The sequence below is a fragment of the Protomyctophum parallelum genome (assembly GCF_964188405.1).
Source record: "Protomyctophum parallelum genome assembly, chromosome: 1".
Classification (NCBI taxonomy): domain Eukaryota; kingdom Metazoa; phylum Chordata; class Actinopteri; order Myctophiformes; family Myctophidae; genus Protomyctophum; species Protomyctophum parallelum.
Genome location: NC_139697.1, coordinates 3,025,485 through 3,041,882, shown reverse-complemented (window position 1 = coordinate 3,041,882; position 16,398 = coordinate 3,025,485). Strand labels below are relative to the sequence as shown.

The following is a 16,398-nucleotide window of genomic DNA, read 5'->3' as shown; positions in this document are numbered from 1 at the left end:
TGGTAAATGGTACATTTATATTAGCGCTGGCCTTGTATCCAAAGCGCTTTACATAGATTGTGCATTACATTCACCCATTCACACACACATTCATACACCGATGAGGTGGAAACCATGCAAGGCACCAAACTGCGACAGAGACGATATGCAGTAATATAGCGGGGGGAACTGGTGATTGTGATGATTGTTTTTTAACGAAAAAATAAACGTTTTTCGTTAAAAGAATATTCATTGCTATATACTGATTACTATATACTGCCCTTCATTGTACCTTGTGTACTCCCACGAGCACCTTCATTATAAACACATCGTTGGACTCCAGAACTTGTGCCTTTACTAATAAAACAGTGGTTTTCAACCGGTTTCATATCAAGGTCTATTATTTATTCAGTATTTTTTTTTACTTGAGCCACAGACGACCCCATTTGATGACATTTAGCCTCTCAGACTCAAAACTAAAGAATATTGTGTTGTCCACAATTCCATGCTGTATTGATGTTGGTACCATTAGGAGACACAGGGTCCATGGTAGGTTCTATGTTCCCCAGCTTCTATGTTCCCCAGGTTGTGTGTTCCTAGGGTTTAGGGTTAGCGTTAGGTTTCTGGTTTAAGGACTTCAGTGTTTTGTACTAAACAATTGTATGAATACGTACAGAACAAAGAATGTTTCTTTTTGCCATCTTTGTTGAAGAGTCTGAGCAATTATGTTTTGGTTTATTTTATGCCAGTGTTAAGAAGAGACAACAGGCAAACATTGATCAAAAGATAACAACTCCTCAACGTTCTCTAAATTGTGTAGACCTTCTTGTAAATCTGAGTACTGAAGATGCTCAACAATTTAACTTTGAGAGGGTCAAATGAAACCAAATGGATCTGTACATTAACGCTCTCAAAGAGTTAAAGACCCATTCTGAACGGGAACGCATTTTGGTGTCAGCATCATGTTATGCTTTAGCTATTGAAAAATAGCAGATCTACAAGCAAGTGGCACGCTATGAGCTTGTAGGTCTGCTATTTTTGTAAAAATCGAAGAACGACTGACATTTCTTATAGAATCTGATCTCATGTCAGAATGGGTTAATCATCAGACCAGTGTGTGTCCAGTGGAAACCTCGTATGAATCTGATCTCAGGTCAGAATGGGTTAAAGATCCACTGTCTGTAATACCATAATATTTAGCCGCAATTTGCAACTCTAGATTTCTTTACAATCTGTTGAATCTAGAGTTGCAATACCCTCCATCCATTTCCTATTCATGATTTTCGGTTTCTGATCTGCTGGTCTTAAATGACGTTAAACTCACCAACATTGCAGCTGTAGTCCAAGCTTGAATTATCCTCTTTCAATCTGCCGAGCTTGTTTTTCATAAAAATCCCCCGTAGACATGTTATGAGTTACTTTCTGTCCAAAATATTCCAAGAGTTCACATTCCGAGCCGCCATTTTGTATTTTTGCAACGTGCCGTAAAACAAGACGTGAGGGGGAGCGCTTGTTTAATAGAATCTTACCTGCGCAGGTAAGACACCCAAAGAAGAGGCAGACGCAGTGTGACGCCCCATCACGCACAGCCTTCTATTAAACAAGCACTCCCCCTCACATCTTGTTTTACGGCACGTTGCAAAAATACAAAATGGCAGCTCGGAATGTGAACTCTTGGAATATTTTGGACAGAAAGTAACTCATAACATGTCTACGGGGGATTTTTATGAAAAACAAGCTCGGCAGATTGAAAGAGGATAATTCAAGCTTGGACTACAGCTGCAATGTTGGTGAGTTTAACGTCATTTAAGACCAGCAGATCAGAAACCGAAAATCATGAATAGGAAATGGATGGAGGGTATTGCAACTCTAGATTCAACAGATTGTAAAGAAATCTAGAGTTGCAAATTGCGGCTACTGCATCCAGTGATCTTGGTACATAGAAGTTGATCTATTGAAGATTCTGACCTTCAAATGTACATAATTTTTGTTTTGATTGTATTGCTGTATTGTTTGTATTGTTTCTTTCTGCTTTGGCAATGTAAATGTATGTTTTCTTTGATTGATTGATTGAAATATGTATTAACAGTTTTGCAGAATTACATTTACATTTTAAGCACAAACTCAATACAAAGACTGTTAACTGTGAGTGGACGACCCAATTAAGCATTACACTTGTTTACAACAGGGTCCACATTGTTCAATTCATCAAAAATTATCATGCCAATAAAGCCCTTTGAATTGAATTGTGTGTCCAGTGGAAACCTCGTATGAATCTGATCTCAGGTAAGAATGAGATCCACTGTCTGTAATAATACCAATAAAACGTTATGTTTATGTTTTGGTAGCTAAAACAAAGAGTTAAAGACCCACTGTCTGTAATAATACCAATAATAAAACGTTATGTTTATGTTTTGGTAGCTAACACAACGAGTTAAAGACCCACTGTCTGTAATAATACCAATAATAAAACGTTATGTTTACGTTTTGGTAGCTTAAAAGTGGCTAACAGTTGTTAGCTTGTTTTTTTCTTTACCATGGCCACGAGTTGGTTGTTGTGGGACTGCGCCGCGGCCACTAGCTCCGTCCTGGCCCGCTTGGGCCCGGTACCGGGCCCGCTGGCCACCACGGCCATGTCCGCGGTCCTCTTCTTAGGCTCGATCATCCTGAAGAACCCAAAGCTTTGTTATGGCTGATTACTGCGGCTTTTAATTCAGAAACTAAACTAAATGAATGTGTGACTGTCGGCTTCCTTTTTTTAATGGAGTCACTACAGACAAGACAGGAAGGAGGAGCTCCGAAAGAAAATACCAACGAAGAATAAGAGGAGTTGCCAGGTTTTTGTGAGAGAAATAAGCAAGCCAGGTCTATGTAAAAGAAGCGACTATACTACTTAACTATAGCCTGTTTGAAAATAGCAGATCTGACTGTTATTTATACATTAAAATTAAGAAGAATATTGAGAAAGAAAAAGTGACAAACCTTTTAACATGTGTTTTTCCCTCTTTTCCTTTCTTTATATGATGATTTCCTGTTTTAATTGAAGTGTATATAATTTGTACGTCATTAAATGTTCTGATGAATTGAAAAAGGTGGACCCTGTTGTAACACAATATTTCGTCCACAAAGTAGCAGTTTTTGTATTGACTTGTGCTTTCGTTTGAAATGTACCCATTCTGCATAACATGTGAAATAAAGATTTCAAACAATCAATCAATGTAGCCTATTTAATCCTAGTGATCGGAGGTTAATCGGCATCGGTCCGATTATCTTTACAGATAAACATGGGCCCCAAAGTAAAAGCTTGAACAGATCTACAAGCTCACAATATTAAATATAAGGTAGGCTATTAAAGTTAAATGTGACCTAAGCCTAAGCCTGCAGTGCAGATATCCTGTTACATGTATTTTTTCAGAATGAACAAAATTAGTAACAGTCTTTGTATTGAGTTTGTGCTTAAAATGTACTGTAAATTCTACAAACTGTTAATAAATATTTCAATCAATCAATCAAAGTATAATGTTTTAATACAGAATGAGATCATATCGACGTCATATCGGTTACCCACCTCTTTTCCCCTCACTGTATATGTTTTATTTTTATTGTATCTTTTCCTTTTTACCTCCTCTATGATGATTTCCTGTTTTTGGCTATATAGAATTGTATATTTGTACGTTATGATGAATTGAACATGGTGGACCTGACCATATTGTACAAGTGTAATGCTTAATGGTGTGTTGTCCAGAGTCAACCGTTTTGAATTCCGTTGTGCTTGAAATGTAGCCTACTGTAATTCTCCGATCTGTTAATACATCTTTCAATCAATCAATCAAAGCCGTAGCAGCAATTAATTACATTGAATATCGATGTCGGCCATAATGTCTCATCGGCACATCCCTAATATTGTATCGATTTTGACATTTAAAATCGATCAAATACATCTAAGAGAGTCTAAATATTAGGCTATAGGTCCCTGGCACAAAATATTGTAGATGTAGGGCTGGGTCCTTGATTGAAATTGGACAATTGATTGAATAATTTAAATTTGTATTAAGAGATATTTGTAGACGGCCCAGGCCGTAGCGTAACGGTCTGGGCACCGGACTGGTGATCCAGTCGCAGTGTGCCGCGGGTTCGACTCCCGGACCCGACACGGCCTTTACTGCATGTCATCCCCCCATCTCTATCCCGTTTCCTGTCAGCCTACTGTCTGTCCCTTCACAAATCAATAAAAGGCGTAGGCCTAAGCCGCAAAAAAATATCTTAAAAAAAAAAAAAAAAGAGATGTTTGTAGAATGGGTACAGTTCAACGAATGAGAGCATAAAACCAGAAAAATAACTATAATACTTGTTTACATCAGTGTCCTCCATTTTCAATTCATCAAAACATTTAAACACATAGCCTACAGATACAAATATACCGTTCTATGCAGAAAAAAATAAAAAATAAATACATTAATGTGGAGGTCCTTGACCTGGAAATGTGTGAGAAAACTTAATTAAGTAATTTACACATTCCAAACAAGGCCAAAAAAAACAAGCAACTTTACAGAGCAATATTAAGCCCAAAGTCGCTCATAATAAGCAGACGTGGCAACAACAGAAGAGGCGCCGTTCTTCCGGCGGGCGGCGAGGCCAGCTGATTGGCCGAACGTTGCGTTGACGGCGCTGATCCGGCTGGACGTGACGCAGACGGCGCTGATTGGCCGCCGAGATTGTTGACAAACTACCGTGACCCGGATGTAAACAGCGCGCTGCTACTCCATACATTACATTATAAGATATTTGACTCTGCAAAACCCGAAACCTGAAAGAAAGAAAGAAAGGTAGCGATGCATTTATTTATTTATTCACCTCTTTCTATTGGATTACTTCAACTACAAACTTATATTTGTATTTATAATATAGAATGCATCCAAAGTGTGAGATTTTAGGCTTTTTGTATCGCGATAATTTAAATTATATAACATAGAATTCTTTGTGCCGCATGCTGCAAGAAATGCGCTCTCTCAGCTCATAGTTATTAATAATACAACTGTTACTTAAGACATTTCACTTTATAATGGACCAAAGGGACACATTATATTGTCTAAATCTATATCTATGGTAATGGTCTTTATTTGCGTTTGCATCGACCTATAGCAGGGGTGGGCAACTGGCGTTCCAGACCAGGGGCCACATGCGGCCCCCACGTTCACTTAATGCGGCCCGCATGTTGATATCAGAATACTGATAATATAGTATTGATTTCAGCTGTTTACAATTCCAAACCCACTTTAATTACTTCATGACTAGTATTAAATGACTAGTATTAATGTTAGTCTGTTTGTGTCCAATGTAGTCATGTTAACGGTTCATAAAGTTAACATGACTATAACTAAATGCTTTTGAATAAAAAGGTTACTTTTCAGGATTCCAATTCAAAAATAGCAAAAGATTATTCAGGTTTTCAATTCAAATATAGCAATTTTGAGCTTGTAGATTGGCTATTTTTGCTACGACCGTAATATGCACCCTCTGGAGTGAGTGTGGAAATATTGTGGCCCTCTCCATCGTCAACGTTGCCCAACCCTGACCTATAGCATTTAAAACCAGTCCCTATACTCCCTAGGGCCTAGAGCAGTGGTTCTCAAAGTATAGGCTCCGGGGACCCCCCAGGGGCCCTTGAGGGAGTTCCAGGGGGTCCCCAGCAAAAATAATACAGTTTGGAACCAAATGGACCCTAATTAATGGGTCCACTCAATTAACATAGATTTTTAGTTTACAATATACATTGGGGGTCCCAGAGATAGAAATGCCATTAAAAGGGGCATTCCACTAATTTTCAACATTTTACTATGTCATTAATTAATATACCTTAGAGCTGTTGTGTGGCAATAATAAAAAAGTACTAGAACTGTAGGTCTGAAAAAAAATCATTAACATGGTGAATCACATCTTGATGATGTCATCAAGATGTGATTCACCATGTTAATGTGTGAATGTGTGAATGCTCTGCCCCCAACCGGGTAGCAGACTGATCTGGAGTCTGTAAAGGCTGAGTCGTCTTGTATTCCCTTATGCCTGCCCCGGGTAGCAGACTGATCTGGAGTCTGCATTTAAAGTTGTTTGCGCTGCGTGTGCGTTTCTGCGACTTGGGAGTCAGATATTGTCCTCTAGTTTCACATCCATTTGCTGCTAGATCTGGCAGAAAACGTGCGTTTAGTAAAAAATATCTCCCCTTTTCCACGAGCACAAAGTTGTCTGTCAGCAACAACGGGCCCGAAACGACGGACCGAACAAGAGAAACGACCGTGATGTTGCATACCTAGTTACCGACCAGCTATTCTTGCTGCAAGCGACCCCGTCGTATGGCCAATTATAACCGAAAATAAGGACTTATGTGGTTTACATCCCCAAGGAGGAGCGTCTGGGTCTATTTTTGGAGAACTAATCATAATATCCTCTCTCTCTTCAGTCTCTTCTAACGGAGGTATAGCGGAACTCTTCTTCTGCGGTCTGCTCCTCCTCGCTCCAACTCCGCTCCGCCATGTCGGATTCGGACGGGCCGCCCGCGGCGGAGCCCTCGGGTCTGGACGGCCTGCCTCCCATCTACAGCATCGCTAAAGGAGAGGTGGTGTCGGTGCAGACCTACGGAGCCTTCGTCCGGCTGCCCGGCTACAAGAAGGAAGGTGAGTTGAGCCTTCAAGAAGGAAGGTGAGTTGGTCTGCCCGGGTACAAGAAGAAAGGTGAGTTGAGCCTTCGTCCGTCTGCCCGGGTACAAGAAGAAAGGTGAGTTGAGCCTTCAAGAAGGAAGGTGAGTTGAGCCTTCAAGAAGGAAGGTGAGTTGGTCTGCCCGGGTACAAGAAGAAAGGTGAGTTGAGCCTTCAAGAAGGAAGGTGAGTTGAGCCTTCAAGAAGGAAGGTGAGTTGGTCTGCCCGGGTACAAGAAGGAGGGTGAGTTGGTCTGCCCGGGTACAAGAAGGAGGGTGAGTTGGTCTGCCCGGGTACAAGAAGGAAGGTGAGTTGGTCTGCCCGGGTACAAGAAGGAAGGTGAGTTGGTCTGCCCGGCTACAAGAAGAAAGGTGAGTTGGAGGACTCGTCCTGATCCTCCTATAGACCGATTCACAGAGGGTTTCCTGGGTGCGGCCATTACTGAGGTGTACCATTAAGCGAAACAGCACTGATTAGCTACACCTGGCCTACGGTGCACCTGCTCCATGGATTACACCTCAGTAATGGCCGCGCCCATGGCACCCCTCTGTGAATCGGTCTATAGGTGGAGGTGCTTAGCGGGAATCGTGTTAAGCACCTAGTACCATTTTCTATTTTTAAATTTAGGATTAGGATAAATGCCTTGAGGATATGTCATCTCGGTTACCGAAGGGGCTCACTAGCGCACATGTACAGAAAATAAAATGCTTTACGCGGCAAAAACAACAACATACATTTGTCTGTACAAACTTCACCCCTGGAGTCCATATTTTGGTAAATGGTGGATTTATATAGCGCTTTTATCCAAAGCGCTTTACATAGATACAATAATGCATTAGTACATTAACACATTCATACCAATGGCAGAGGAAACCATGCAAGGCACCAACCTGCACATCGGGAGCCGACTCCGGGAGATGGAACTGGGAAGTGGGAACCTCGCAGTTCCCACATCCAGCCGCTCTACCGGCCAGTCTACCCCAATGTTTTTGCAAAAAACTACATTTATTTTTGTTGAAAATACCTGATCCACAACCTCCCAGCGTGTCCTGTTGTGAGCTTGTTGATCAGCTATGTGTCGTACAGTGCGGGTGTTGTTCAGTGAACTTCACAACACAAACCCCATCTCTCCTCCTGTCGTTTTACACATGATGATGACGATGATGACGATGCACACACCCAGGCCTGGTACATGTCAGCGAGATGTCGGCCTCGCGAGTGGAAAACGCTGCGGAGATCGTTGAAATGGGGGAACAGGTGTGGATCAAAGTCATTGGAAGAGAGGTAAGGATGTGCACACACACAGTCACACTCACACACACACACACACACACAGTTTAACCCATTCTGACCGGGCACCCATTTTGGTGTTGGCATCATGTTATGCTTTAGCTATTGAAAAATAGCAGATCTACAAGCTCATATCGCGCCACCGAGTGGCGCGATACGAGCTTGTAGGTCTGCTATTTTTGAAAAAAAACGAAGAACGACTGACATTTTTAGAATCTGATCTCAGGTCAGAATGGATTCATCAGACCAGTGGGTGTCCAGTGGAAACCTCGTATGAATCTGATCTCAGGTCAGAATGGGTTAACAATGTATTTATGTGTACACACGGGGAAAGCATACAGGAACAGAAATATTTTAGGTGCAGTAAAGGTTACATTCACAAACTCATGGATATGTCCTAATGATACAACAATATACAACACACATGTCACTCTGCAGTCAGCACTCCATGTCCATATATGGGCACAAGCAGTGGCAGCAGAGATGGCACAATTTGACACACACATACACACACACACACACACACACACACACACACACGGCTGTATTTTGCCAGGTCTTATTCCCTAAACTAAAGACCTGGAGGCGTGATCAATGCTCTTTGGCCACTCAGAATAGCCAGATGGCATTGACCACGCCTCCAGGTCTTTAGTTTACTCAAGTTATAGGGAATAAGACCTGGTACTTAAGACACGCAACATACAGCCCACAGTGTCACACGCACACGCACACACACACACACACACACACACACACACACACACACACACAATCTAGGTAGGATTTGTTTAAAGTGTGATGGCTGCAGTGTGAATGAATCTATCCTGGATCTAATCTGATCTCAGATGAAGGGAGACAAGGTGAAGTTGTCCTTCTCAATGAAAGCTGTCAACCAGGGAACGGGGAGGGATTTGGACCCCAACAATGTCATGGCAGAGTAAGTACTTTCACTATATATACGATTATAAAATGCATTTATTGAACGTCTAAAAAAAACGTTTGTTTGTTCATACAATTTACAATAATTTAGGCATTTAGACGACGCTCTTAGGGCCGATTCATACTCCTATTTTACCGCTGTTTCGGCGCTGTAGTGCCAAAATGATTTCAGCTCGTCAGAAATTTCCAGTAGCACCGAAGAGCCGACTTTAGGACGGTACCCCCCCCCCCCCCCCCGAACCTCAAATGATGTCACATTGTAGGCTCTACAGCGCCGAACCCACTTTTATTCGGCTCTAAAATAGGAGTATGAATCAGCCCTTAATCCAGAGCGACTTACATTAAGCAATAACAAAAAGCATGGCAATACATCACATACATAAACAGTAGTTATCATGAAAACATGCGTAAGCTGAGAACGTAACATTGGACTGATTGGAGTATCTATCTCATGAAACTAAACTATACACCAGGGGTCCTCAACTAGAAATGATGAAGGTCCACAAATACTTTTTTTAATAAGACTGAGGTCCGGTCCCATGCACGGCGTCCATCGGAGAGCGGGGCTCTATGCCCGTTTAGTATGGTCAAGCCAAGCTTATACAAATCAGATCGCCTTCCACCCAACCAATAATGGGGTGCAGAGTACAGGCCCGGAGTGGAACTCCAAATCAGGCCGGGAGTTATACGCCCTGGCAGGCCACACTGTGCGCGCGCCAGAATTTTGGGGGCCCTTGGGGGACATTTTGGGGGCCTTTGCAGCAATTCTTTTTTTTTTTGGGTGGTCCGCAAAGAGGTGGTCCGCGGTCCGCCAGTTGAGTACCCCTGCTATACACTGTGTGTTATTGATCAGGCAGGATGAGAGGAGTATATTTAGTCTTAGTTTTAGTCACCATGGCTTCCACTGTGTGTCATTGATCAGTATATTTAGTCTTAGTTTTAGTCACCATAGCTTCCACTGTGTGTCATTGATCAGTATATTTAGTCTTAGTTTTAGTCACCATGGCTTCCACTGTGTGTCATTGATCAGGCAGGATGAGAGGAGTATATTTAGTCTTAGTTTTAGTCACCATGGCTTCCACTGTGTGTCATTGATCAGTATATTTAGTCTTAGTTTTAGTCACCATAGCTTCCACTGTGTGTCATTGATCAGTATATTTAGTCTTAGTTTTAGTCACCATGGCTTCCACTGTGTGTCATTGATCAGGCAGGATGAGAGGAGTATATTTAGTCTTAGTTTTAGTCGTCATGGCTTCCACTGTGTGTCATTGATCAGGCAGGACGAGAGGAGACGCCGTAACTTCAGAGACCACTCCGGGAGGAGGATCACCCTGGATGCCGTGCTCAACACCACCTGCGCAAAGTGTGGCTGCAAAGGTACGACCACAACACTGGCATCATTTAGTTCTGACCTGAGATCAGATTCTAAAAGGGTACGACCACAACACTGGCATCATTTAGTTCTGACCTGAGATCAGATTCTAAAAGGGTACGACCACAACACTGGCATCATTTAGGAGACTTTCATTCTGACCTGAGATCAGTGTACGACCACAACACTGGCATCATTTAGGAGACTTTCATTCTGACCTGAGATCAGTGTACGACCACAACACTGGCATCATTTAGGAGACTTTCATTCTGACCTGAGATCAGTGTACGACCACAACACTGGCATCATTTAGGAGACTTTCATTCTGACCTGAGATCAGGGTACGACCACAACACTGGCATCATTTAGAAGACTTTCATTCTGACCTGAGATCAGATTCTAAAAGGGTACGACCACAACACTGGCATCATTTAGGAGACATTTTTAACCTATTTTGGGGCGGGAACCCCTTTTGATGTTAGCATTATGTTATGCCTTAGCTATTGAAAAATAGCAGATCTACAAGCTAGCTACGAGCTTGTAGGTCTGCTATTTTTGAAAAATCGAAGAACGACTGACATAGAAACATAGCTTTTTATCAGAAAACTGTCAGGATGTAGAAGACATTTCTAGAATCTGATCTCAGGTCAGAATGGGATAAATGTCGACATCAGGCTTAAATGGGTTAACCCAGGGTTGCCCACACTTTTTGACTTATTGAGAGCTACTTTCAAAAGGACCAGCTCAACAAGATCTACCCAAAACAGTATAATACCACTGCTGAAAATGGTTCTGGAATAGCGGCGCTGGCATTACATTTAAAGGTGTAGTGAAATGAAAAAGAAGTTTTTCACACTTTTAGACCATATCCGTGGTCATCATATGGGCATACCTAACAATGGATGCCAAAAAAATGTGAAAATTCTCATTTCTGTGTGTTTTTATATCAAAGGTCCATAAAAACGATTGCATTATTTATTTATTAAAACGAAAACGTGCTGCGTGATGACGTGTAGAGATACACATCGATAAAAGCCAATAACAATGAAGCTCACCCGTTTAATTCCCCATATTTGCGCGTCCGTCCATCACAGCTGCTACTGATTACAGAATACTCCGTTTTAATTTCCATTCCAGATAACATCCAGACAGTGTATTACTCGCTTTCAACTTAATCATCACGCTAGAATATGTATCTGAAAACATTATATGGAAGAAATAAGCCACATAACAGTAAACTGGTACAGCTGGCCGACCATATGATTTATAAACAAACAACACCACGCTGTTGCGCCTAGCATAGCTACCGTCCCTAGCTACCGTCCCATCGCCTGAAGGGATGCGACGCTCTGATTGGTTCAGAAACTTCATGTTGAAACACCATTTTCATGTTGTTCACCATTTCCGTTTCACTACACCTTTAAGACACTTGGAATGGGAAAGGGGAGAAATGGAATAGGTCGTCTACCGACATGTGTGCGCAGCAACACTCTTGAAAAACAAAGCATTGCATTATGGGTTTGAGCTGGCAGGCACTTTTCAATCAAGTCAGTCAATCAATCAATCAAGTCAACTTAATTCAAGTGGCAGCATCACTCCCAATCTTCCGCCGTAGTCTGAAAACCCACCTTTTCAGACTCCATCATGGCCCATAGCACTTACCCTACCCCCTTAGATAGCATTTCTGTAGACTTAGATAGCATTTGATACAGACTTATAGCATGTTATGTAGACGGCACTATAATTGCATTGTATGTAGTCATAGCACGCCATAGTACATATGTATAGCATAGTATAGTATATATGTATAGTTTATATGTATAGTTTCATTATATAGATATTCCACTGTTAACTTTCTTAGCTTACGCATGTTTCATGATAAATGCTTTTATGTGATGTATTCCCATGCTTTTTTGTTCTTGCTTAATGTAAGTCGCTCTGGATTAAGAGTGTCTGCTAAATGCCTACATTGTAAATTGTAATGCCAAAAATTTTTTTTATATATAAATTAAATATTCTTTAGGGGCATGTCATGTGATCTACCTGCACAGCCTTTGTGATCTACTGGTAGATCTACCTGCGGCGTTAATCAATCATTTCCCTTTTTATTTTATTTAAATTTTCTTTATAGGTCACTTCACCAAAGACTGTTTTGCGGCTGGGGGGCTGCAGTACGCTTTATTGCCAGAAGAGGACGACAGCGCGCCACAGCAGAAGCAGCAGCAGCAGCAGCAGGCTCTGCCTCCTCCTCCTCCTCCTCCACAGACCTCCACTGTCACGCCACAGCAAGAAGACACCGGCAAGAAGAAGAAGAAAAAGAAGGTGAACATTTAACCCATTTAGATCTATACCGTCCATCGATTCTACAAATGCCTTCTAAATCCTGACAGTTTTCTGAAAAAAAAACCCACGTTTCCATGTCAGCGACCCCCAAAAATATAATATTATGTAATTGGCCGCCGTCCCCCATCTGAAAATATGTAGTTCCAGGGACCCCCCACCCCCCCCCCAGAAGCAAAGATTTGAGTTAAAAAACGTTCACTCTGAAAGAATATATAATTATTCAAAGATTTGAGTTAAAAAACGTTCACTCTGAAAGAATATATAATTATTCAAAGATTTGAGTTAAAAACGTTCGCTCTGAAAGAATATATATTCAAAGATTTGAGTTAAAAACATTCACTCTGAAAGAATATATATTCAAAGATTTGAGTTAAAAACGTTCACTCTGAAAGAATATATATTCAAAGATTGGAGTTAAAGACATTCACTCTACAATTACAATTACAATTACAATTTACAATTTAGGCATTTATCAGACGCTCTTAATCCAGAGCGATTTACATTAAGCAAGAACAAAAAAGCATGGGAATACATCACATAAAAACATTTATAATGAAACATGCGTAAGCCAAGAAAGTAACAGTGGAATATCTATATGATGAAACTATACATATAAACTATACATCTATACTACTATGCTATACATATGTACTATGATGTGCTATGACTACATACAATGCAATTATAGTGCTGTCTACATAACATGCTATAAGTCTGTATCAGATGCTATCTACGTCTACAGAAATGCTATATAAGGGGGTGGCTCTGAAAGAATATATATTCAAAGATTTGAGTTAAAAACATTCACTCTGAAAGAATATATATTCAAAGATTTGAGTTAAAAACATTCACTCTGAAAGAATATATACTAATTATTCAAAGATTTGAGTTAAAGACATTCACTCTGAAAGAATATATATTCAAAGATTTGCACCATGCATTTTCACGATTAAAAAAAAAATAGCAGACCTACAATCTCTTTGTAGATCTGCTATTTTTCAATAGCTAAAGCATAACATAATGCTTTAAAACAACCAACAGGGGTTCCCGTCTAAACTGGGTTACACCACGAGTGTTTCAGGCTGACTCACTCCCCCTCTTTCTCTCGGCTAGCTTCCCTTTCATCTGTCTCACCGTAATGAGACATTTGTCGGCCGTGCGTTGCGTGTGCGTTGCTGCGTGTGCGTTGCGTGTGTGTGTGTGTGTGTGTGTGTGTGTGTGTGTGTGTGTGTGTGTGTGTGTGTGTGTGCGTGTGCAACGACCCGGGCAGCTGGAGTTGTGAAAGCCACACCGCCTTGCTGCTCTGCTGACACAGAAGTTTTGTAAGGCCATTTGTTTTGCAGTTATAGGGATGATCTCTGAAAGGATTTCATCAAATCTGATCCAAGTTTAATTCGATAATTGACACTGGGTGAAAAAAATGGGTTGCAAAATCGTGGGATAAAAGATAAAGTAAAAACAAAAAATCCCTTATATATTTTTTCAATGGGTAAATTTGTTTGTGGACAATTATAGAACTGTGAACTATATTTCTCTGTGGAAAAGAAATATGAGCACAGCTTTTTTTGAATGCACTTGTATTGTGGAGACAATGCTCAGTCATTCTTTCAAATCCCTTATAAGTTTTCTTTTTAATGGGTAAATTGTTTGTAGACAATTATAGAACTATATTAACTATATTTCTCTGTGGAAAATAAATATCTGCACGGCTTTTTTAATGCACTTGTATTGTGGAGACAATGCAATGCTCAGTCAGACAATACTTTGTCAGACTTCTAGATAGAACAACGGAAATGTAGTCCATTTCAAAAAAGTCACTTGCAGACTTCAGAAGTTCAGATCATATGGGGTTAACCCATTCTGAACGGGAATCCATTTTGGCGTTAGCATCATGTTATGCTTTAGCTATTGAAAAATAGCAGATCTACAAGCTCATAGCGCGCCACCGAGTGGCGCGCTACGAGCTTGTAGGTCTGCTATTTTTGAAAAATCGGAAGAACGACTGACATTTTTAGAATCTGATCTCAGGTCAGAGTGGGTTAATCAGACCAGTGTGTGTCCAGTGGAAACCTCGTATGAATCTGATCTCAGGTCAGAATGGGTTCATCAGACCAGTGTGTGTCCAGTGGAAACCTCGTATGAATCTGATCTCAGGTCAGAATGGGTTAAAAATATAATAGAAAATTGGTTGACTCAGAGTTTATTGAACCTCAACAACGTGTAATGCACACACAGCACATTGTGTAACTGTCTAGGGCTGCTGCAGACAGGGGTGCGTTGGTTAGACCAAAGGGTTCCCAAAGTGGGGTCCGGGGACCCCCAGGGGTCCCTGAGGGAGTTCCAGGGGCGGTCCCCCAGCTAAATGATAGTTAGGAACCAAACGGAACCCTTATATGGGTCTGTAACTCTGAGAGTGTACAAATGGAACCAAATGGTTCCATTTTTACACTCTCAGAGTTAAAATAACATTGATTTTTACAATATAAATTGGCGGTCCCAGAGATGAAAAAGTTCTCAAACTTTTTCATGTCAAGGACCCCCAAAAATATATATGTAATTGGCCGCCGACCCCCCCCCCCCCCCCATCTGAAATTATGTAGTTCCAGGGACCCCCCCCCCCCCCCCCCCAGAAGCTAATATTTGAAAATCGTTCGCTCTGAAAGAATATATATTCAAAGATTTGCACCACATTAAATTTTCAAGATTTAAAAAAGAAATAGCAGACCTACAAGCTCGTAGCGCTACGATCTGCTATTTTTCAACAGCGGAAGTATAACACAATGCTTAAAACACCCAAAGGGGTTCCCGCCCAGAATGGGATTAATCCATGCAATCAAACAAAAAAAGGGCTAGCTCCAGTGCTAACAGGCTAAAAGGGCTAGCTCCAGTGCTAACAGGCTAAAAGGGCTAGCTCCAGTGCTAACAGGCTAAAAGGGCTAGCTCCAGTGCTAACAGGCTAAAAGGGCTAGCTCCAGTGCTAACAGGCTATAATATGGTGTCTTGTCTTGGTGTTTTAGGAGAAGAAACTGAAGAAGAAGAGGAAGAGGGCGAGGAAGGAGTCGGAGAGCGGCGACAGCAGCAGCGGCAGCAGCAGCGACGGCGCCGCCAAGGCCAAGCGGGGGCGCCACGACCCCACACAGAGCCGCGAGGACAGGAAGAAGAAGAAACACAAGAAGCACAAGAAACACAAACACAGCTGAGGGGCACGCACGCACACACATACGCACGCACGCACACACACACGCACAAACACAAATATCCAGGGGTTCGATTAAAAAAGATATAATAAAAACGGGTGCAATTCTGCTCACATCCTGAATCTCACTCCCTCCATAACACAACAGCTACTGTCAGACACAAGATACCGAAACTAAATAGTTCCTGGCACAGCGAGGATACTAAATAGTTCCTGGCGCAGCGAGGATACTAAATAGTTCCTGGCGCAGCGAGGATACTAAATAGTTCCTGGCGCAGCGAGGATACTGAAATAGTTCCTGGCGCAGCGAGGATACTAAATAGTTCCTGGCGCAGCGAGGATACTGAAATAGTTCCTGGCGCAGCGAGGATACTAAATAGTTCCTGGCGCAGCGAGGATACTGAAATAGTTCCTGGCGCAGCGAGGATACTAAAATAGTTCCTGGCGCAGCGAGGATACTAAATAGTTCCTGGCGTAGCGAGGATACTAAATAGTTCCTGGCGTAGCGAGGATACTAAATAGTTCCTGGCGCAGCGAGGATACTAAATAGTTCCTGGCGCAGCGAGGATACTAAATAGTTCCTGGCG

At 41.7% G+C, this 16,398-nt stretch overlaps 2 protein-coding genes across 2 annotated transcripts in view; one reads left to right on the top strand and one right to left on the bottom strand.

Moving 5' to 3' along the window:
* The window catches only part of snrnp40 (small nuclear ribonucleoprotein 40 (U5)), a 32,020-nt gene extending 29,300 nt beyond the window's left edge, over positions 1-2,720 (bottom strand). Inside the window, exon 1 of the mRNA XM_083787591.1 lies at positions 2,516-2,720. Within this exon, the coding sequence (XP_083643717.1) occupies positions 2,516-2,644 (129 nt within the window). The 5' untranslated portion in view covers positions 2,645-2,720. The remainder of the gene's footprint in view (positions 1-2,515) is intronic.
* Positions 2,721-4,781: 2,061 nt separating this feature from the next.
* On the top strand, positions 4,782-15,981 carry zcchc17 (zinc finger, CCHC domain containing 17). The gene is made up of 7 exons (XM_083787602.1): positions 4,782-4,805; positions 6,437-6,650; positions 7,855-7,955; positions 8,807-8,898; positions 10,177-10,277; positions 12,404-12,594; positions 15,633-15,981. The coding sequence occupies exons 2-7, from the start codon at positions 6,509-6,511 to the stop codon at positions 15,813-15,815; spliced, it is 810 nt and encodes a 269-aa protein (XP_083643728.1). The 5' UTR covers positions 4,782-4,805; positions 6,437-6,508; the 3' UTR covers positions 15,816-15,981.
* The last annotated feature ends 417 nt before the right edge of the window (positions 15,982-16,398 follow it).

Bases quoted from the DNA above. Each gene is read 5' to 3' on its own strand.
- zcchc17 (XM_083787602.1), top strand. From the start codon at position 6,509: ATGTCGGATTCGGACGGGCCGCCCGCGGCGGAGCCCTCGGGTCTGGAC. The intron at 10,278-12,403 runs GTACGACCACAA...TTTTCTTTATAG, and splicing joins CGCAAAGTGTGGCTGCAAAG to GTCACTTCACCAAAGACTGT. The intron at 12,595-15,632 runs GTGAACATTTAA...TTGGTGTTTTAG, and splicing joins AGAAGAAGAAGAAAAAGAAG to GAGAAGAAACTGAAGAAGAA.